The 23,723-nt window shown below is 38.0% G+C and overlaps 2 protein-coding genes across 5 annotated transcripts in view; both read left to right on the top strand.

The window, feature by feature from the left end:
* Window positions 1–10,492, top strand: part of nrsn1l (neurensin 1-like) — a 229,013-nt gene extending 218,521 nt beyond the window's left edge. The window contains exons 1-4 of one of the 4 annotated variants that reach the window (XM_079368217.1): window positions 5,333–5,353; window positions 6,653–6,735; window positions 7,154–7,282; window positions 7,808–10,492. In XM_079368217.1, the coding sequence (XP_079224343.1) occupies window positions 6,676–6,735; window positions 7,154–7,282; window positions 7,808–8,221 (603 nt within the window). In that variant the 5' untranslated portion in view covers window positions 5,333–5,353; window positions 6,653–6,675 and the 3' untranslated portion in view covers window positions 8,222–10,492. Of the gene's footprint in view, window positions 1–5,332; window positions 5,354–6,652; window positions 6,736–7,153; window positions 7,283–7,807 lie in introns of those variants that run through there. The other 3 variants (XM_079368219.1, XM_079368220.1, XM_079368218.1) reach the window with 3 other exon arrangements.
* The window catches only part of srd5a1 (steroid-5-alpha-reductase, alpha polypeptide 1 (3-oxo-5 alpha-steroid delta 4-dehydrogenase alpha 1)), a 387,143-nt gene that overhangs the window by 168,548 nt on the left and 194,872 nt on the right, over window positions 1–23,723 (top strand). The window lies entirely within an intron of this gene.

Raw genomic sequence — 23,723 nt, 5'->3', positions numbered from 1 at the left:
AGCACAGAGGATTAAGCAAAAGCACAAACTATGATTGCTACATTCAGCGCACACACTCACACAGCGATACTTTCAGGCAGCGTTTCAAATGATACTTCATTTCACCCTCAGGCAGGTAGGTATGACATCACTCGATTAATAATGAAGCAATTAATTATGACCTATTAGGCTGATGAATTAGATCAGATAGTGTAGAGAAATGTAGTCATGTGATAATATCACTCGAGGAAACATTCATGATATGGGGGGATTGAGGTGGGGTGAAGGAAGTAATTTATATGTGCTAGTTTGGGATGACTTCTAACCATATTATTGATGAATGGTGTTACTGGTATGATTAGTTACCACAACATAATAATATGTTGTTGTTGTAGCAAGATTGGGTCCATGACCTAATCTTTGAGTATTTGACGGCTCCCAGTATGAAAGCAGGGACCATCTTAAATGAAAGTTTCACATTTATGACCCACTTTGCCATAGAAACCACTGGAGCATTCATTGTAACATAGAGGCAGCTGTAAGGTAGGGGAATTGCTGTATAAAACATTATATGACTTATAAATAATGATGTAGTTATTTTGTTGCATTACATAAACAATGACGCCTTCAGTGACAAACATGATTGACAACAAGTAGCAATACAAACATAAACTTTTGTTTGCCTCGTTAGAGGGATATTTACATCGAGTGCACCAATACATTTGAAAGATGTTTTTCCATTTACTTCAGTAGTGTAACTTGTTTATAATTTTTCCTGCAGAGACTAATCACTGCAGCTTTCTCTCTGCTTCGGCTTTTACATCTTTGCACAAACATCATACAAGTTTGTTTTTTTTACATTAAAGATGTCATGATCATATTGTTAGACAGGTTAAGTATATTATTATTTGAAATAGTACCAAATCAACTCCTCACAGCGAGAGAGGGAGAGAAAGCTCATACCGAACAAGTGTGAGGGAGCATGCTGTTATACAGAGAAGTGAACGGACAAGAAACAAAAACTTTGCTGTATCTCAGTTTTAGTGTGAAGTGTGATTGAATTGTATGATGTTCTTAAAAATAATCCTGATATATGATTTTTCCCAGCTGAAAGTATGACCTTATTATATAGAATGGCTTCTCTACACCCCCTAACAATGAATGACTTCCAGCGCCCCCATATTTTAGATATTGCTTCTTTAAACAGTCAATAAAGGGCTTCAAAACATAATTGTGTTTGTTTTTGTTGTTGTTGTTGTTGTTTTTATAAGAAAAGGCTTTACACGACTTAAAGAATTTGAGTTGCCGAGAATTTGCAATGGAAAATCACATATAATGACTTCAAATAATTAAGTCTTGAAGTTTGTTGATATTCTGCTGTGTAAAGACTTCCAATGGTATTTTCAAGCGTTGACAAAGCCCTGTGCTACTTTCCACTGACATCTAGTGTCAGATTTGGGAAATGAGATAACACACTGTATCTGACCCTTTGCAGGTGTTTGTCTGTGTAAAACCCTGGCATGTACAAAATATCCACTTCCAATGACTTAAGGGTAGATGGGGAAAAAAACAACCCATCTTGATAGCTCTGCAGTGGCCTTATGTCATAGTCTGTCTCCCCTCTAGGCACAGTCTGTTCTGTGGTAACGGAGAAGAAGTGGGTGTGTCTAATATGCAAATACACGTAAGCAGATAATATCAGACAAACAGACAGACGGACAGCCGGCCCGACGGACAGACACTAATTTCAAATTATTTTCCTGACTAGTGTGCCGATGACTTCTTCATAAGGGATAGGTGGATGGGATGAATGGGATAAATTAATACTGAAGGAGATTTTACACAACCTCTGCCATCATTGTGTCTCATATATTGTCTCTGTATTTCTGTTCTGTTTAAGTGTTTTAGTTCACGAGCTTAATACAGGCTGATAATGCACAGAGATGGCCATTATAATCCTGCTCTGTTCCGCAACACACGTACCAAGGCATTAATGGTGAAATTTTGGATGATACGAGGGAAATTTAAACACACTGCTGTGAATGAAAAGAAAAGTTTAAAGTAAGTAAGTATTTGCTAAGTATTTTACATTTAACGTATACTACTACACTATATACTTGGATACCACACCTTTTGAAAGTTTAAAATGGATGGCATGGGTCACAGTTCTTAATGTGGCTAGCAATTTGTGGCCTGAATGCTCACCGAGGACCAAATGTGTGTTGGTCTGAGGTATTAAGAATTGCCCAATAAATATTTATACCTGTTAAAGAACTGTTGGCCATCAGAAAATAATAATAGTGCTAAGCTGTTTCAGGAAATGCTTTAGATTTTCTGAAATATAGGTTATCTCTCTACTGCGAGGTAACAGGTTTGATTCCCAGCTCCTTTTGTCCACTTGTCTTGTCTCCTGTATTCCTTGGGCACAACACTGTTTCCAAAATTGTTTCTAGTGGCATTAAAATCAATGTCTAATCTGGGAGAAGTACATATTGAGGTTGAAGCAGGTTGTGCATGAATGACAACTTGTTGTTTTACTCATGTTCCCTCTATTTCTTTTAGTGAACATCTGTGAAATCATATTAATTTGGGCTTTTGATTGTGATTATTTCAGTTCTGATTCCCTTTCGCCTCCATCAGGCTCTCACTATGTAATTGTACTACAGCAAATGTACTATACCATATTTATTTAAAAAAAAACAACACCAAACCAAAGTGAGATGCTTCAACCATAATAAGAGGTCGTGTTAGCCCATGTTGAAAAATATCGAGCATCACGGTCATGAAGGCCCATATGAGCATGTTCACACAGACAAATGCATGCACACTCCTCTACCTCTTTATAATACAGTTTGACACCTGACGGCCCATTAGTTCCCAAAGTGCTATTCTATTCTGTGAATTTCTTTCCTCATAGAATATTTAGACTCACTGTGTTACACTCGACTTGACAACATGGGATGCATAATTCATGTTAATGTGCCATTATCTGACTCCCTGTGTGATGTAATGCAGCCTTTCCCTGGCGCAAGCACCCACAAACACATCGAGTGACCTTCTGAACTATGCACTTCCATCACCCTGCCTGCAGCGCTGCAGAAGCTCCGCTTCATATAACACTAAGAGAGAGAGGAAATGTGTGCTTATTGAAAGCTAGCTCCTATGAAGAGAACAAAAGACTGAAGTTTAAGCAAAGCGGAATCCATACATAACAGTTTGTCTAAAATAGCTACTTTCAAGGAATAAATTCAGCAGCTTTAATTCACCTAATCATACTATACTATTAAAAAGTTGTACTTTCATGACGTTATAATTGATCTAAGAATCAAGATCTTATCTTGAATTAAAAATTCATATTACAGAATGGAAAACAGCCAATAAGAAGTGTGAGGAATAAAAATAAATGAAATCAAGCCTTTTTGCATAAAATAACATTATCTATAAGATATGCAAGGCTTTTAGGTAAGATAGCCAAAAAAAGGCCGACTTGTAAAAACCTTTCAGAGTTTAAGCCAATGTGTTTGTTATGATGCAGAGAAAGCGTGACATGAGATAAGTAGAAAGATAACAAAGTACGAAGAGTCTGAGAATGGAAAAAGAGAGGATAGATTTCCATAAAGATTTTGCAGTCAAACCATTGCTTAGTGACTTCAGTTATTGAATTTAGAGAACACTATGGGAGGATGCAGACTTTGGACTTTACGATACAAAGGTAAATGCTGTGGCTAAAGCAACATACTACTCTTCCGACTTGAGGATGGTATTGTTTTTTGTACTACTTGCAGCAACAAACTGACTATATTCCAAAAAGTAACTTAACCATTTTAAGTGTAACAAACTGAATGAATATTAGGTATTGTAGTAGCATGAACCATTCCTGACACACTGACAGAAAATAGACAGGTGGATGAAATGAACGATGGAAATAGCCAGCGTAGTCATCAAACCTAAATATTGTGGGTTTTTTTGGAAAAGGTTCACTCTTTCGATTTGGTCACAGCCAATTAACATGACGGCTTGGATGTTTCTTCATATTGACGGTGGCTTTATGGGCATATGTGGGTTGATGCACAGGTTGTTTTTTTTTAAGACACCAGACAAGCACAATGCGCAATTTATCACACCAAAGGATAACCATCCTAAGCTGTTGAATGAAGGAAGTAATAAGAGCAGCTGAGCACGCTGCTCAAGTGAATAATAATGCTTTACAACAGCTTTTAACAAGAAAAGATAAAATGGGGCTGTTTGTACACAATCTTAAGGGGAAGAGTAATTATCTATCAGCCAATCAACAGCAGCCAAAATTTTCTGTGTCTGACCTGCTGGACTGGTTACCATGGAAATTCTATTTCTCTCTTGTCCGCTCTCTCACAGTTCATTCATAAAAAAACCTTTAGTGTTTGTGTGTGTGTGTCCGTGGGTAAGAGGGTGTGTCTCTGTACAGTATGTACATTTGTCTGTTTGTGATGAATAACAAACAAGAACAGCTGCCCATCTTAAAGGGCCCCTTGCCACCTTATGCCTACCAGACTGTGTTCAGATAACAAATAGACAAGGATGATAAACCACTAACCTCATGCTCACACATTTTGTGATGTTGTTTCGCCTGGTAACAAAAAGTTCTTTTCACATAGATTGGAAACATTTGACTTCTGTTTCCGTTATTTGCTATCATGTGGCCTTGCATCATAAGGAAATACCGACATATTTCCAAAACACACACTGGCACATGTTTTCAGCCTTTTTCTTTTTTATTTATTGAATGTAATTTTGGTGTCTGCAAGTGGGTTAAAAAATATAAATGAATGACTGCTGAACATCTATCTAACACTGTCTGTCCTCAATTGATACAGGTGGAAAACAATCAATATCTGTGTATGTGATACTTTAAATACCCTTCTGAAATATAACATACCATCAAAATAAAACAGTGTTATATTCCTTAAAAATAGGAAACAAAAAATACAAAAACATTTAAAGTCAGAACAAATAAGCTGGATACATGCATTATAACTGTTAATGAAATGTCTGTAAACTATATATATAGTTTACAGTCTTCCTATTAAATTTTAAATTACTTCTGTAGCTCATCCGTATTTTATACAACTGTGTTGAATGACTGGGATGATACCAGAACTGGGATTTTAGGTGATAGTTACGATTTATAAGGAAACCATTCGTCTGATGAAGAGGGGTTAGGGCTTGTTCGACAGACTTCACATTTCATTTTAAACATACAGTAGGCTATTTACGTCCACCTTCACGCATGCTCACTGACTCGATTCAGTGTATCAGCAGTAGCGAAATCAAGCTGTCAGACAGCACAGCTTGACTTCTCCAGAAAGCTGGAGGGGGAATTCGACCAGGGGGTAAGGTAAGAACACGACTAAGACTTTCATTGGATGTGAATCCGGTTCCAAAGCAAGGACTGTAGATGTAAAATCGCTGTGAAGTGCAATGAAAAAAAGTGTAAGACGAACCGAGGCTGCATGGCTGCGATGAATCACTGCGCTGAGCTGAAATCAAAATCCAAAATCCAAACAACTATGACAGCTATTAGCGTATGGCATTAGAGAATGCAAAAGGGGAAAAACGAATGTTTTATGTGAACAGCTGAGGAAAAATAAGGGTTAGTCTGTGTTACGTGACTTCATGTGCGCGTCATGAAAGAAGTTTGGGCAGATTTACTGGACAGAGGTCTGGTAAGAGATCCTTTTATTAGAATGAATAATCAGACAAAGCTTGGAGGAAGTTTTCATGCGTTTGAGAAGAGTCCATGGAAAAGGTCAGAAATCCTTACATGAAAAAAATAAAGACAAATAAAAGCCACAAAAGTGACATAGACAGATGAGTTTTATGGTGTGGCTAGTCAGGCAATGTGCGAGTAACGTTTTCAGGGGAAAACTCCGAATAATATTTGCGTTGTAGTAAAATAAGTCCCTTGTACATCGTTATCACAACAACAGCAAACACATTAACCACAACTACAAAACAGTCAGCCCTATAGATTAACTTAATAGACTATACAACGTTCAACCATTAGTTTTCAGAAGAAAACTAAATGTTATTACAGGGCATGAATGTCAATGACCAAAACGGGTTTATGAATGTGTGACGTCTTTTTAATGTGACATACACGTAGGCTACAAAAAGTACTTTTTTTTTTCAGAAAATGTAATAAGTTGCTTTAGATCTAAATGGTGTAACAGCGCTGAAACATGGGTTTTAAGCTGCCATCAGATTTAAGTAATTATACAAAACTAAGATCAGGCATGTGTGGCCAACAAGAGAAACAGTTTGAGGGCAGAGAATGAAGGAAACCAATCAAACAACCTCAGGAGAATAACAACAGTGACATGTGTGTGCATTTGTGTTTGAAGAAGAATAGAGTGCACATGCACTCATATGTGTGACTCATCTGTGGGTGGAGATAGAGCCACCTCGGGGCCAAGGTAACCATCAGCTGTTCATAGGCAGCAACAATAACTAGGGTAACACAGGACAGGGTTTATGAGTAGTCTCTAAAGGGAGGAAGGCTTTTATTGAGGTAAATCCATATTCAGCAAATACACACTGTTCATATTGCAACAGCCTAGCAGCATGTATACACATACAGTAGATGTGTTTGGTAATCTGAATATGTTTTACCAGGACTTTTTCTCTGCATCTCTAGGTGTACAAGGTGTGTAAGGTGTGATGGCTCTGTGTTCTGAGGCTTGTATCTCAGGCTCAGGAGGGGAAACCTATGGTAATGAGGTGAGCTGTGATTGCCCTAGTGATTAGTTTGATTTGTTTTATTTTACAAAACCGGTAATATGCCTTTTGTGTAAGTATTTTTAACAAACAGGGAACTACTGCTTACGTTTCAAGTAATAACAATGAAAAATAAGTGAAAAGGGTGAGATAAATACAAAAGCCAACATACCCCAGACCTGTCCTATATACAGTATAGTACCCATGCTTTTTTGATAGTACATTATCATTCATTCATTATCATTCATTGAAAAATACTATTACAACTCATAGTAATGATATATGAGGTCACAGAAACTGTTCTAGCATCACTTTAAAAAAAGTTATTGTTGGATGGATCACTATAGCAATGCAGATTGATCATCCCTGGGGATTTGTTTTCTCTGTTTATTTGGTAATCTTGTGAATAACAACTTTACAGGCAGGTTCAAGCTGTCTTCAGTTTGGGGTTCGGTCCTATTTGCACCACTTCTATGAAGAGTGCTCGTCCTCTCAAGGGTTTGCTCAGGGCCATAGGTCATCCCTGTGGTGGAACTCAGCTGTCTGGAAGGTACACATATGATGCCCACCAGTCTGCTTACATTTACCCTACTCCTCCTTTAGGTCTTAGAACAACCTTTAACTACTTTCATTATTTACAATTCAATACATTTACTGTATGGGGAAAAACATGTAACTAAATTGAACAATACATAGTTGTTTTTAATAACTCAAACTTACAGTATTTTCAGTCTTTCTCCCTACTTATAAGTTGTATTATGTAATAATGTAGTATAAGTCTATTGTATACTCAATCATTGTTTTTACAAATTAATTATTGTGCATTTATGTAATAAAGTGCATCCAGTCATTTTAACCAGTTTTCTCTGAATGGTGAATTGCAGACAGTAGTGTCATGGTATTTGTAAAGGTGAGATATTACATTTAAGCCCTCTGCCCATTTGCAAATTTGTAACTTTTGCATCACAAAAGACAAAATGACCTTTTCTAGAAGGAAATGAAATATGCTCAGTAAATGCAGCAACCAGAAGAGCAGCAAATATCATTATAAGCGTCTGTTTCCTTCTCGTTCTAGGTGTCCTTGGCGTTGGGTCTCCTGATATTGACTGCAGGAATTGCCAGCCTATCAGTTGGTTACTCCACTCCTCACAGAATTGAGTCATTTGGAGAGGGAGACATGTTCTTTGTAGACACACAAGCCATTGGCTTCAACAGGGGGCTGCACCTCAGCACTGCAGCTGGGATCTGGCTCACCTGTTTCGGCTCAGCCCTGGCAGCGATAGGGGTTGTTGTTTGCATTCTTCCGAGGTCAAATCTGAAAGAGAGGCTGTTTTACAGACCAGGGGCAGGGGGACAAACAAGAAAGTCTGTGTCAAACTGGTGGGGATTCAGGTTCCCAAGGGAGGTAGTTACTAAGCCACCAAGTACAAAAGAAGGGAAACTACCTGTAACACTTTTGAAAGTGGAAAATGTGCAGTTAGCTTCTTAAAAGTGATCCCTTCCCAGCCATTTCTTATGCAGGCCTTTGAACTTTATATAAGTAGTTTTATGATCATTTTAGCATACATGTTTCTTTACATGGGGGTTGTTTTGTGATAGTTTTACAAGTAGACAAAATGGTCTGGATGTTCTCGAAGGGGTTAAATCTATCTGTGAAAATATTCAGTTAAGCTCATAACTTTGATGCCTGAATTTACACTTTTTTCCTGATACAAAGCTGTCTTGACAGTGATGAGGGGAGAGAATGAAGAGCTGAAGAGTCCAAAGAAGAAGAATTAATTTTAGTTCACTGTCTTGCATTGTCAACTCTAATTTTCTTCTTTTCTTATAACAGCTCCTCCAACAGAATCAATGGTTTCAAGTTATTTGCAGTTAGTCAAACTGTGTAAATGTATTATCCCCTCTTCAGTAATGTTAATAGTAACAGTAAACAGTACAGTTGAGAGACTAACAAGTTTTGGTCGAGTTTGTATCAATTAGCACATAGCTTACCAGTAACAGCATAAACTAGCTATGTTATTAAGTATTCATCTCGTTTTCTCTCTCAGGAAAAAACAAAATGTTGCTTCGACAGAATCTGTTCAAGGCAGGACTGTTAGGTATTTTGCCTGCCTTAACTTTCTGTATTCAAGCTACAAACACTGAGTATGTGTGATGTTCCACCAATAGGCAGACTGCAGGGGTATTAACAAGACTTAAATAGGTGTAAATGGTAACTGTTACAGAAAGGGAATGATTGGATGGGGCATTGCTGCGTGATACTGGACCTGCTCTTTTGTTTCTATGAATGCCTTTTTTGCTCCCTTTAGAGTGTATGATATATTACACAAAAGAGCCGCAGACTGATGGCATTGTTTGGTTCACTGCTTATGACCTGGATAATGTCCTCAAAACAGTTCTCAAGAAAAGCACAACTTGATCTGAATGTAAATAAATCCAAATAAAAATGTAGGCATGTGGCCCCAGTATACTGTATAATCTAGAGATTTTGTACAGGTTAGGGATGTCATTGACTAAAAACAAAGTTTGTGTGTTGTACTTAAAATATATATTTATTAATGTCCACTTCAACATTGAAATCTGGTTGAATAATGGCAACAATATGTTTGAAGCTTTCAGGTGTTAGCTTGTTGTTCTTCTGTTGTAGATTTGCTCATTATTTTTATCAATATTTTTAATAGTTACATTTCTTTCTTTCAAAATAAACAAGATAGTGATTACGCATGAATCCCACAGTAAATCCATTTTGCCTTTGCTTACATACACAGATCAGAGGACATAGGCTCTAGAACTAGTAGAATAATTAACATTTCTACATTTGCACAATCCTCCGCTAAAGCAGCATGCTATGTCGATCACACATTCAGACACATACTAATGCACTTAGGCTCACACCCACACGCCAACATACATGCTCAAATGTGTGCTCCATTGACAGCATCACCTATTTTCTCCACACTATAATCTGGCTCCATAATTACCTACAATCTGTGTATCCAGGCAACAGTTTGATTTCAAGTGCTCTATCTTCATCTCGGAACAAAGACTATTTTCTGATTGGCCCAGCAGTTGCACTGTTTTCACACCAGTTGACTGGTGAAGCATTGTGGTGCAAGGAATTTGAACAAGGCAATTGCTTGATCAGGTCATCCAATTTAATAAAATAAGCTGGAAGAGGAAACACGATTGAACCTGAATTACTAAAAGGCAATACATGCCATAAAAAAGAACAAAAAAACAAAGGAGATGGTGTGGCAGAAAAAAGGACGATAAATGAAATGCTAAAGTTATACAAGCTTGTTAATGGTAAACAATAAATAAACATTCAGATAATGTAGAACTATGGATATTGTATAGGCATATCAGTTAGCAAGATAAAATCAAATACATGTTTAAAGTGGTTGTTTGTGGTGATGTGTTTTTTTTTTTCTCAATGAAATATTGACAGAACAGAAAGTACATATCAAATTAATGAAGGCCTGGTGCCATTTCTTAAAATATATGGTTAGTTTTAATGGCTTTCTCTTATTCTTATTGGCTTTGGCTTTTTGGTTCAGTTCTTGTTCAGTTTGGAGTCTGTTGGATTTTTCCATCATCAGAATCAGCTCCATGAGTGAGCCGCCTTGAATGTGAATATCCATATGAAATACAATGTTAAAGCTTAAACTACTTGCTTTTGGTAAGTTTTTACATGAAATTAAATGTTTTCTTGGAGGCTATGAGGCTTGTGTTGTATGAATAAAGTTTAACTAACAGTGAATGTTATTCTGAAAGATGATGACTTGGTTTTCTTTTTATGTGCCATAGTCATTTTAACAAAAGGAAAAGAAAGCTTTGTGGAATTGTCTCAAAAGAGCAAAATGTAAGTTCTATGAACAATCTATGTCCCTAGAATGGCCCAAATTTAAATGCAGTTGAATTGAATTTGAAGGCGATCAAGGGCAACAATCCACTCAGTGTAACTTTCTTTTCACAAGCGTCGAATCGAAGGCATTGTGGATACACAGCTACACTTTGCTGGACCGTGTATGTATTATAGAAGTAGATACAGCATTAGAGGCAGAGCCCTATTCATGCCAATGAAGGTTGCTCAATTGTCCATGAAGTACAATTAAAAAAAAGCCAAACTTTCTGATACCTTAATCTTAAGTCTTAAGTACCTGGATCTGAATACACAATGCTTTTGTAACTGATTTTTCGATGTATATCAATGCTGCTGCTCTTTTAACCAATAGAAATATAACTTACATCGCCAATGCACCATGAGTTAAAGTTCAACATTGATTTGTCTGTACATGTATCAATCTCAGAAAGCAATAAAGACAAGAATAGGAAATAGAAAAATGCAAACAAACTGATATCCAGAAAGGAAGGAAAAAACAAAATAAAATTGGAAAATATAAAGGACTATGAAAAGTACTCTCTAATCTTAACTCGTAAAAAAGAACTTGCATTAAAAACTTTCCAGAGTTGTAGTTCTGTTTGTCTTAAATCCTTAAATGCAACAATTCAGAGCAAAATGTTTCTAAAAGCAAAACTGTACATTGGTGTAAAGAGCTATGGAGCACAAACTGTACATGAAATACTTTGTCAAAGGGCTATATGCGCAGTATAGCAAGAACTCAAACTTTTTTGTGGGCATATGAAGTGAAGCTGTGAGTACATGCAGGAGGTTGTGTGCTTGTGAGTGCCAGTGTGTGTCAAAGTATGTATGAGTATGTTGTGTTCCTCTGGAGATGAGCCACAGCTGTCATGGTGACTCATCCCATCTTTTGTGAAATCGCACACTAACAGGAGGGAACCTCATGTTCACACATGAAAGTTCATTGGGGCAGCTGTGGCTCAGTGGTAGAGTCAGTTTTCTCTGATGGTACGCTCCTTCAGCCACATGTCCAATGTGTCCTTGGGAAAGACACTTGAATGGTATAGATAAGATAAGATTAGATGAGATAAGATAAGATCAGTTTTAATAAGTCCCTTTCTGTTCTCCTTTCTCTCCACTAGACTACTGCTGATTGTTTTTTTAAAATTCCAGTACTTTGAAAGTCACTTTTTTTTTATCAGTGGAAAATAAGTAAACAAATGATCGCTGTGAATGAGCTAGCATCAGTGTCATCACAGAAACCTTGCTATTAAAATGTCCCTTGCTCACTTTGTGTGCATGTTCCCATGGCTGATTTGAGCATGCTCTGTTTATGAGGAAGTTTATGTTAATGCCTAATGAGATAAAAAAAAGTGAAAGCCCTAGCAGTTTTTCCTGTGATTCTGTGATGATAGAGGTTGGTACACAACCATTGACTGCAAAGCTTGGGGTGTGAGTCACACTGCTGTGGGAGAGAGAACCACGCAGCTGAGGTTTGGGCTTCTGTTGGCTTAACTGATTTGGCATATACATCGATGCAAATTAATGTGTATGTTTGTGTTAGAGATGTATTTCTGGATGCCTGGGAGTCTGCTGCATTTGTCCTTTGTACTGTAACATCTAATCTGTTGAAACATCAGTTGCAAAATCCTGCAACATGCTCCAGAATGACCGGTTTGGCGATGGGTCAGTAATGGTGTGTGGTGGCATTTCTTTGGGGGGCCACATAGTCCTCCATGTGCTCGCTAGAGGTAGCCTGACTGCCATGAGGTATCGAGATGAGATCCTTAGACCCCTTGTGAGACCATATGCTGGTGTGGTTGGCCCTGGGTTCCTCCTAATGCAAGTCAATGCTCGACCTCATGTGGCTGGAGTGTGTCAGCAGTTCCTGCAAGATGAAGGCGTTGATGCTATAGACTGGCCCGCCCGTTCCCCAGACCTGAATCCAATTGAGCACATCTAGGACATCAAGTCTCGCTCCATCCACCAACACCACAATGCACCACAGACTGTCCAGGAGTTGGCGGATGCTTTAGTTCAGGTCTGGGAGGAGATTCCTTTAGTAGACCACCCGCCACCTCATCAGGAGCATGCCTAGTCCTAGTAGGGAGGTCATACAGGCCACACACACTACTGAGCCTCATTTTGACTTGTTTTAAGGACATTACATCACTTTTTTTTTTATGTGACTTCGTCCATTGAAAATATTGTAATGAGAGTTCTTCAACAACAAGAACACAGAAACAACAAATGAAGTGATACAAAGAAAAATGAACATTATTTGGAATCATGGCCATAGCCTGAGGCTCGGAGGTCATGTCCTCAGTATTTTTTCCATAAGAACTCCTGACCCTCTGCTCAAACCTCCACATGGTTTTCATTTATGTCACATGACTGCAGAACTCACACACAATGTTATGTTTGGGGAATTCCCCGTTGCTGAGCAAGGTTAATCAGGGCAGATTCATATTGCAACCAATCACATTCTTGCTAGTCCCTGAGGTGCTGTTTAACACCTTACAGTTGTTCATACTTTTGCTCATATTTCGCTATGCTTCCTGCTCCTAATCCTGCTACTAATTGCTGGTATCATTTCACCTCCTCTTCTGCTAGAATCATCAAACACGGGACATGATGGAAAACTGTCTATTGTGCCAATGGGTGGTATACACATGAGGTTTGCATTAATGTTGAGACTTGCGCAAGAGTTGTATCTCAGACGTGGGAAAGATGTAATTCTTGGGACACATCATCAGTGGTGTATCTTTGAATCGGGGGTGTTTCTGTCTTTAAACACTTGACGTCCTCATCAAAGGTGGCCAGCTAAAGGGGGATCAAACCTAAGCTCGTGTCCCATGCCCAAACATGAGAATGACCCAGTCCTTTGAATGGTGGAGCTCATGGGACCATGCAAGGCACCGGACGTCCTCGTTCCTGAGTCAAGGCTACCAAGTCAAGGCTAACTCTATTACAATACTCAAAATTAGATTGAACACACCTGCAGAATGATCCCAGAAAAGTTGTGCCAGAAAGGTATCATTTTAAAAAAAATTCTAAGGCAGGACTATTGATATGATAAAAAAGAAAACATGTAAAGGAAAATTTATATTAGCAATATTTGTAGACAATAATGAAAATGATGCAAAAAATAATAAATGTAGGTCATTTTTTAGTCAAGAAAGTGTGGAGTGGAGTGAAGAAACTAACATTATTATAATAACAAAACATGAGTACTGTAAAATTGGATTCAAACAAAAGAATGCTGAAAACCAATGGTCTAAAAAATATATTTTTAAATTTGACTTTAGAAAGGCTTTCATTGCAGCCCAAACACATCAGCTTTGGTTCTGTATTCAGAAGTTAAATAAAGTGGTTTTGTTTGTGATAGCCTTTGACATAATCCCCATATTGGCAAGGCAGGTGGTGGGAGGTATCAAGTTACCTTTAGGTGAAAGACTTCCCCTGCCTTGGAATTATATGGACAATGTTACAAATATCCTACAGATGGCTCCATGCATGAATGATGAAAAAGGGCTGAAAAATCAAAAAGTCTCTTAATGAGGAAAGAAGTGCCACAGAACCAGACCATCTTTGTTGTCAGGGAAAGCCCACCCCAAGAGCCTGGAGAGGCTATATACTGCAGACTTGTCTGACAGACAAATGGTGAAGCTAACCAAGCAACAACTTGCGGAGGGCCTGGTTAAATGAACCAATGCCATCTGCCAGGGAAATACAAAGTGTGTTACTACCAACACACACTGTACCATCAAGTGTTGTGACCAGTAAAGGTTCGTGAGATTTCATCATTAGAGGTTAGCAGGATGGACAGCCGAGCTAACAACTACATCCAAAAGTTATTGGGCTTGCCCCATTGCTTCTCAGATATTAGCCTCTTTGGCTGGAATATGCTGGAGCACCCAATGAAGTCCATCAGTCTAGGGTACAAGCAAGAGAAGGCACGCTGAAGGACTCCACTGACCACCTGGTAAAAAGTCCAAGAGTACCCATCTGCAAAGGCAGGAAGTGGTAGTGACAGGCTCAGGTACACCACGGCATCTCCAGCCTTCAACACAGGGAAGTTTTGAGGGCAGTCCAAACAGGCAAGGCTGGGGAGCTTTGCTGCAGTTCTGGTCCAATGCCACGAAAAAAAACAATGCAAGACCATGGTTGCGGATGAAGTCACCAGGTTCGAGCAGGAGCGATTTCACACAAATGTCTCAGTGCTGGCACCATGTGCTGGCACCATGGGATCAGACCATTGAGGCAGTTAGGAGAGGAAGCACAAAAAGCCAGCTACTGGCTTTGGCTCCGGAGGAAGGACATCAGCTTGGGGCTAACACCCCCATAGAAGCAGCTACAGGGGGTGGCAGGGAGACATTTCCTGAACAAGCCACTGCCCCTCTGGGAGCAAAACATCAGTGAATGACAGCTTCCAGCTGACGACCCTGCAGCTGGTTGTCGTCAAACCTGTACGACAATCTGGGTCTCCTTAAATATTTGGCCTGTATCCACAAGATACAGAGAGCTCCTTAGCTTAAAAAAATCCGACCAAGAATTTGTCACTCAAAAGTGATTTAGGAACAATGTAAGAGCAACTCTGAACAATGAAAAGGACAGAAACATTAATCTTAGTGAGGAAGCGTGGTCGGCCAAGAGGAATGACACATTTTTTCAGAAACTGTGATTGGCCAAAACGAAAAAAATGGAGAAAAAAGCGCTCTCTTTCTGGTCATGTGCTGCTTGGGGGGGTCCAAGTTTCCGAGTTGGGAACTCATTCTTCCAACTTCAGTTCAAAACGTCGGAATGTTGTAACAACAGCAAAAAACAGCATTGATGCTATGAAAAAGATTTGGAGAATATAACCATGAAAGGTTATATTTGGGTAAAAACGTTGATGTGCAAGATGAAAAAAAAAAGTAAAAAATCAAAAAAAGTATGTTAACATTGACAAAACACATTTTGTCCCGTAGGTGATGAAGATTCTGATGTCATGGGGGTAAGTCGGCACCTAACTCTTGTCCGAGCTTCTGAATAGTTATTGCAACTTGAGCAGGTGTCAAACACCACATGAATGCAGCATTAGTGATAATGAGCACAGACGGAAGGTGACACAATTATAGAATCCAGTCAGATATTGTGTAATCATGAACACTATGAAATTTAAATATCTGTGTATCATTGTAAGTATAGCCTACAAAATGTTTGAAAGCAAACACATTGATGCAGCTGGCTCTTCACATGCTGACAGTTAAAGCAGCATGTGAAGAGCCTTAATTAGTGATTGGATGCAACTGTGGAGGAAACCACATGAGAATCTTAACATGCATGTCTCACTTTGAAATGAGAAATGTCATAGATGGATTGAAATGTCTGCATGAATCTTTTTTGTCTGTCCAGTCCAAAGATGATAAAATAATAGTTTTCAGTAATAATATTAATATTTCAAAATCTACAGCTTGAGAAACTCTGAAGCCTTTAAGAAGCCCTTCTCACTACGAACAGTTTTACACCTCACAAGCTCTCTTTAGGGCTAAGATGCTTTGTGAATAACTTTTATCTTCATACAGATTCAGTCTCTTACAGGGAACTTCTTAATCTTAACAACAAGCCTGTAAATAGGCAATCTATAAGTAAGTTATGAATAATATGTAAAGGGCCGTGTCCACAAAGCCTCCTTAGTAAGAGTTGCTCCGAGTGGCACAATTCTTTTTTCTGTTAATACAGCAAACAATAGAAAATTCTTAGTAACATGACATCTGCTTAGAATTTCCCCTTAAAGTTAAGACTAGGGTTAGATTCGGATTGTCCACTATTCTTTACCTTGACTCTGGGGAAAATGTGATAAAGTTAAGGAAAGATGTTTGGAGAATAGATAAAGGACTAATGGAAAGGTGGCTGCGTTGCTCTGACTCTACTAGCTACACAATTATGCAACAGGGGACATTAATGACGTGAGTCTGACAGTTCTCTGAAAATGGACGACGAAAAGCTTATCTAAAAAACTTACCCTGTGCCTTCTTACTGGTGAAGTTATCTGTATTACTACGAGGTTTAAATTGAAATAAAAGCAACATAGGCTAGCCTGGTACAATCAATCATGTAAGATATGTTTTAGGCATTCAAATGTACAACTTTACAAGGAATTCTTTAGTGAAAGAATAAAACATCATATGTCTAAAAGTGTCTCACAGTTTTTGTGAACAATCGGATGCGTGAGTCGCTTTAAATGCAGCCACAAGGAATTTTGGGACAGCATTATCTCATCTCCTTTCATAAAGCATGGTCCAGTGTATCCTATATTAAAGGGGATTATAAAGGAAGCACTGACACACCTTTCCTTAGATTTTAGAGAATTAAAAAACTAAGCTCTTATCATGGCCGTCACTTAGATGCTTTTGGGTCATTTTCCTCAGTTTGGAAGCTTCCTAAGAAAATAAGACAGTTTGAATACATCCTATATCCTTGTAAAGTTATCTTAAAAGAGAGCTCCTAAGGTGTAAAACTGTTAGGATTAGTGAGAAGAACTTTTAACAGCCTTAAGAGTTTCTCAAGCTATGGAGGGAATGGAGAAATGTTCTCCAAACACTAAATAAAGAATATTCTTATTGACTCATTGTTGGGCAGAACAGACAAGACATGATTTATGCAAACATTTCACTCGATCTTTTTTCAGTAAAAAGTGAGACACACAATTTGAGTTTCTCTCCATGTGGTTCCCTCCACAGGGGCATCCAATCACTAATTAAGGCTCTTTACCTACTGATGTAGCAATCAGCAGGTGAAGAAGCTGCTATACAAGATAGCATGTGATTATGAACGTTTTGTATATACTTTTAAAGTATGTCTTGCAATTTAACACACACGTTAATTTCATGGTGTTTATAATTACACAATGTCAGACTAGAGTCTGAATATTTTTTTGATTTCCTTTTTCCCCCATTTTTTTTCATTAAACAATCACAGCTTTTAAAAAAATATGTCAAATCTAGTATTGGGGTAAACCACATCTTCTCACTAAGATAGAAGTTTTGTCTCTGCGAGGATTCTCATAACGTTTTTGAATATGGGCCCAGGTATTTAACAGTGCACTTTCCATTCCATTAATAAGAACGTGAGCAGATTTGCATAACAATACAAAAACTTGCTAGGACACTGAAGAAGTTAAGCATGAAAAGAATTTAAAATTTAAAGCTTAAGCCTTTACAAAAGTCAGATGAAAACTCATAATTCTACTGTTGCAATGTTAATGCCCCCCCCCCCCCCCCCCCCCCCCCCCCCCCCCCCACTATGATTGAAGCAACAGCTCACTTTCTCTGTGGTTGTCAAACATTTAGTGAAGAGCAAGGAATCAAAATCACTCAAAATGTACCATAGAAAACAGAAGAGGGAAGTCTGTATGACCAAAAAAAGAGATTAAAACATTATATTACATGTAATATAGCAATGTCAGAGGTGGATTGCAATTTAAATCTTAATAATGTGATGTCTCTGACTTGCAAAGGTTTCCCCTTTTAACTTACAATTTTTCATTTTTTAATTAACGCTTACCAGTCACAAAGCTGTCAGTGAACAATATTTTGCCCACAAAAAAACGCACACTGTCAATGTAAATGCGATATGAGCAGTAAGTTAATAAGACTGCCTTAACTGACTGATAAAGATTCACGTCTGAAATGAGTTAGAAATGTATAATTAATAAAAAAAAAAAATCATAGTAAGACATTTTTCTTCCCCTCCAGTATTATGTAAAGATTATCTCTTTTTTCACCACGTCAGTTTAAATTAATCTGACAGGGGAGCCCTAACATGGCACTCACCTTATCAGAAGTTTACACTGTGTAAAAGTTACTTTACCCTCTCCTTTGTTTGAAACCCATCATGAGATCTGGCTCAGCCAGACACCTCTGCATATTTGCAGTCACCATTGGTTTGTTGAGCATTAAAACTGTTAATTGGAATTTTAAAAAGGAAAGAAAATATCGCATTACCATCCCACTTCCTCCAGTCACAGGCTGTCAAAATGCAATATTCCAAATTAGATTGTATTTGGATAATCTTTTGAACTGTAATAGGTTTCCAGCCAGCAGGCATATTACTATTGGCACATCATTATTAAACAAAAGTGACACCAAACCATCACTTTGCAGGCGGCACCAGATAAACGTTCGACACCGTGCAAATAATATTAGTTCTGCTTCCAGAGTCACTGGCTTATCTGTGGGATGCTATATTGGGTTCATATCCCTGTCGGCTGGAGAAGGCCTTTTGACGGAAGTGTCTAAATTTATGAGGAGCCCATATGTGTGCAGTGCATGTATGAATAGGCTGCTGTGTGTACGTACCATGTAAGGGGTATGTTGCACATTAATGCTTTTATATGTAAATGCTGTGTTGGTTCATGTCTGTGTGGGTGTGGGTGGATAGACAAGTGTGTTGCTGCTTGTGGGTGTGTGCAAAACTGGCTCCATTCATATGTAAATAAGCAATGTATATGTGCCTGTACATGCAGACGCGACCCATATCATGGCTTAATGAGATCCGCCACTGTTGGTTACTCTCAGACAGTGATAATTATGGCTGCAGCGAAAAGGACTCTGAAGGCAAGAAGGACACACACACACTAACAGACACAGGCCTACTTAAAGTCTGCTGCAGGCAAAATGACGACCTGTCCATTAGGCAGCTGGTCGGGAATATAGATCTACATCTTATCAGTTTAATAGAACCTGCCAGTTAGTTCTTAAATTTAATACCCGAATGAAACAAATCTACAATGTGAAGTCGAGTAAACTTACAACTTTTAAATATAAGACTATAAGACTCTTTTTATAAGAGACTGAATAAGAAATACAAACAAACAAAAGCCTTTGTTTCTTTTCTTTATTTAACATATAAGGCCACATGAACAGCTTAAGTGTTTACACATGGAGTCAGGACCTTTACCTGCTTTCTGTAATGTGTCTTAAGATAACACTTGTAATGAATTGTGAATTGATAATTAATAATATAATAATAAAGATTGATTGATTGATTGACATGGCATTAAAAAACAATAAAGGTATGTAGGCAGTCTACTTTCTTCTTATTGTCAGAAAAAAAACATCAATCACAGAAACTAACAATGTATGTTTTTTTAAAGGTTTATTTTGGGGCTTTTGGGCCCTTATTTAAGAGATTGGACAGATGGTAGAGTCAAAAATCAAGTAGTGAGGAATGATGTGCCACAGGCCGGATTTAAACCCAGACTGCCCATATTGAGGACTGCAGCAACATGGGGCCCTGCGCGTCAACAACCAGGCTTCTGGCGCCCCAAAATGTACTAATTTTAACGACAGGTAATTCCTGTGTCTTTAAAGTCTGATCATTTACAAGAACATTCATTTTTAAGACAACAACAGTGTGTCTTAAAAACACATATTTGAGGGTCATGATCTAAATACCTTCAACAAAAATACTGAAGTCATTATCATTGTGTCATTATCATGTTTTGATTGATTGGTTGATTGATCATTGATGATCCTGCTTCCATGAATACTATGAAGCACCAAATGTTAACGGCTCAAGTGAAAATAGGGGGAAATCCATGAAGCAGGAATAAACTGAATTCTCATTTTTCTCGATAAGTCTGGCTCATTTAAGTGGGCGCAGCATTGTTCCATCAACATAGCTTATATGAGTCCTCACTGAGTTATCATGGCAACTTATGCTGGTCAACAAGTCTGCTCCGGACCAGGCTAACTGTCAAACTTAGTTTAGCTTTGTGTCAAAGAATGTTCCGCCAGGTAAGTTTCCATGCCCAAGTCAGTCATGTGAAGTTACATTAATAAAAAAAGATAACAAAACTCAAGTCTCAGCTTTGTTCAAAATCAATCATGAATAAAAACCTTAATTATGTTGGAAATATTTAAAAAAGGAAAAACGAACATGATTTTTTAAAAAAAAGGTCTGATAAATAATTCACATCTCACAAGGACCCACCCTACTCTGTCCCTGATTGGCTGGTGAAACAAGAGAGATGGGCAGGCAGACCAACAGAGAGAGAGAGAGAGAGAGACGCATGATGTAGGCCGACAGTACTGAAATGGAGTGAGATAATTTGATGAACAGAGAATGAAAGAAAGAAAACCACTATTTTTCCTGCTTCCATGTCATCTCCTCCACATTAGTAGGGCTTACTAACAACCTTACTTGTCATTTGTTATCCTTCTGTGCAGCTTTAGGTCTGCCCTTTACTCCGTGATTTACATTGTGTAAAGGCTTTTATTCCTTTAAGCATTCATTTGCTTTTAATGTATGTCTATTTTTTGTATTGTAGGCAAGCCTTACATAAGCACTTAGATAAGCCTCTTTAAGGTGGCCCTAATTCTCTGTCACATATTATTATTTTCAGTTTGACATTTTTTTGTTAATAAAATCCTTGAATTCTTTGCACAGCTCAATCAGCAGTGTTGGTTCAGCTGTTGAAACAAACTCTCTCCTCTGCATGGCTCATTTGATTGTCTTTTTATTCATCCATTCATTTGGGCTTCTTGTAGACCTTGTGTGCGTCCAAAAAACACGACTATACTTGATTCAGCCCAGACTACTTAAGGCTAGATTGCGTTCATGGAACAACTTGAGGCTTAATTAGGAAAGGGTGTTAGTTTCAGTCTGACTTTTTCAGGTGAGCCTGGCTCTCGTTAGAGGCCTTAATCTATTCTTCCAACTCAACTTAACTCAAGATCCACTACCTGGCTTTCCCCCATACGTTTTTAACACATCATAACAAAGGTCATAATTCCACCTGCTGAGGAGGATCATGCATTGAGTTCTGTAAAAATAATGACTGTACTTTGAATTTAAAACGGTTTATATAATATTTTTTTCCGAAGTTAAGAATGGACACGAGTCATTGATCAATCTTAACAATATTCTATTGTTGTAAATGTGGGTCTTACGTCAAAATTAATGACTACATTTGCCTAATAGCGATGACAAAAATGTTTTAAATTAGAATAAGGCTAAAATATAATTGTATTTATGTTGTATTTTTTTTGTATTACTATATGAGGCCAAAAGTCCCAAGACTGTCTGGGAGGCAAGTTTTTTCATTTAAAAAATCACTTAAGCATGGCATTCTTTACAGGAAACATTATCTACAACTTTTAATAAATTCATGAAAACATGACAAGAGCCAATTCAAGGCATTTCCTGTCCAAGTTTGTAGTGTCCTATAACCCTTGTGCCTTGCCTTGAACCTTTCAGCAACAATCTTGGTCTCTTTGCATCAGTCTGGTGGGGCCCTCAGCAAAAATCATTGTTGGCCCCTCCTACCAGCGTTCATGTAATATCTGCCAGTTTCCCTCTCTTTTTTTCTCTTTCTTTTTTCTCTCCGATAGACATAACTCCTCGTTGACTTTCATTGACAAACTTTGGTTTTCAAAGTAAAAATGCATGCAAAGCTTAGCAAGACAACAAGAGTGAATTCTGTCAGATAGGCTCTCCTAAGGTACGATTACGACTGTTGTTGCAAAATTTGCACGTTTTAAGCCATTGCTTTGGTTTAAGTTATATTTTAAGTTAGCTCTAATGATCTGGGGCCCTGAGCAGTTGCCTGCATTGCCTGTTGAAAAGCATCTTCCCATTTTAAGTGCCGTCTCTCTGCTTGTCTCAATGGCTAAATGACTTAATACAGCACAATGTGCCTTATGTTGTGAAGGCTTTTGATCATGGGCATGTTTCAATGTGCTATGTGCAACATAATGCAAAAACATCAACGATGAATTGTTTCTATCCTGGCACTCAATGTGTTCAACTCATCAACCATCAATGGCAGCCACAAAAGGAACATGTACAGATATATTTTTTCAAAAGCTTTTTACTTCGAGACCCTTTCTGAAGGTTGTTTAGATTAATTGCTACATCTAAACCTACTCGTTGAACATGGTAACATTGATGGATGAGGTTTTTCAAACGCAAACTATATCTATAAGCTGTGATGTCTACAAATATGATAAAGCAACATAAGGTCCTGGAAGAGGGCCTTTTTTTCAGAGATTATTTTTGTAGCTTCTTACATCGATGTTTCCAAAAAAAGGATGAAAAAAAAGAAAGAAAAGAAACATATTTCGGTATACAATGGGGAGGAATGTTCAAAAAGCAGGCATGTTTGGATGTGAAAACATGGAAAGTGACTCAGAAGAATTGACAGAGGCATGCATCCCATCTTCAACACCTTTTTCAATCTGTGTTTTGTGCAGGTGTTGCACATAATCCTCATGAGGCAAAAGTGGAAAATTCTCTTGTGTGAGGGCAATAGCCCATGCAAAACAGGAACAATTTTGCCCTACTCTTTACACCTGACCAGATGCAGTGACTTGAACAAAAACCAACATTTTTCACATAATCTATTCAATAACACTACAAATGCAACATTAACTACTTTGATTAACTATACTACTGATAAAATTCGGATAATGATCAAAAAAAGATGGAGGAAGAATGATGTCAGACGGATTAGTTGGCAGTATTTATCATTCTGTGAGTCAACAACTTTAGTGTACTCAGAATCAGATGTCTCAAAGATTGCCATACAATGTTTTACAGAAAATTAATGATCATCAAATGAGTCCTAACAGCCTTTTCAGACCAGAAAGCTTCCAGAGACAACCAAAGAGGAACTGCATCCAGGATAATGATAAACTCCTATGAGAAATATAAGCGTACAATGATCTACCTCCAGGACCATTTTGTTGTCAAAGTTAGCACTTATAATCTCACCTGGATGAACAGAACTTGTTTTTATCTTAACTCAAGCAAGACTGAAACTATTGTACTTGGTCCTCAACACATCAGAGAGACTTTTTAAAATGATATAACTGTCTTAAATGCCACCAGCCTTGCATAAAGACAGCACAAAAGGCTGAACTTATCCTGCACCAGACCTTTCGTCATGTGTAATTTATATGACAGGAAGATTAGAATAAAAATTAGGAGTAAACAACCTCTGTTCTGTATTTTTACTGGGAACCGTCAATGCAATCCTATTTCTGATCAATACGTGTAAAATTATGTTGGATTAAAGATTGTTTCGAATGCTTGATTTATGAAAGAAGCTTTGCTTTTCTGTCTTTAATGCATCACTTTCTCC

The sequence above is a fragment of the Symphodus melops genome, assembly GCF_947650265.1.
Source record: "Symphodus melops genome assembly, chromosome: 18".
Taxonomy (NCBI): domain Eukaryota; kingdom Metazoa; phylum Chordata; class Actinopteri; order Labriformes; family Labridae; genus Symphodus; species Symphodus melops.
Note: the sequence above shows the minus strand (reverse complement) of the source record. Positions and strands in the feature narration are given on the sequence as shown.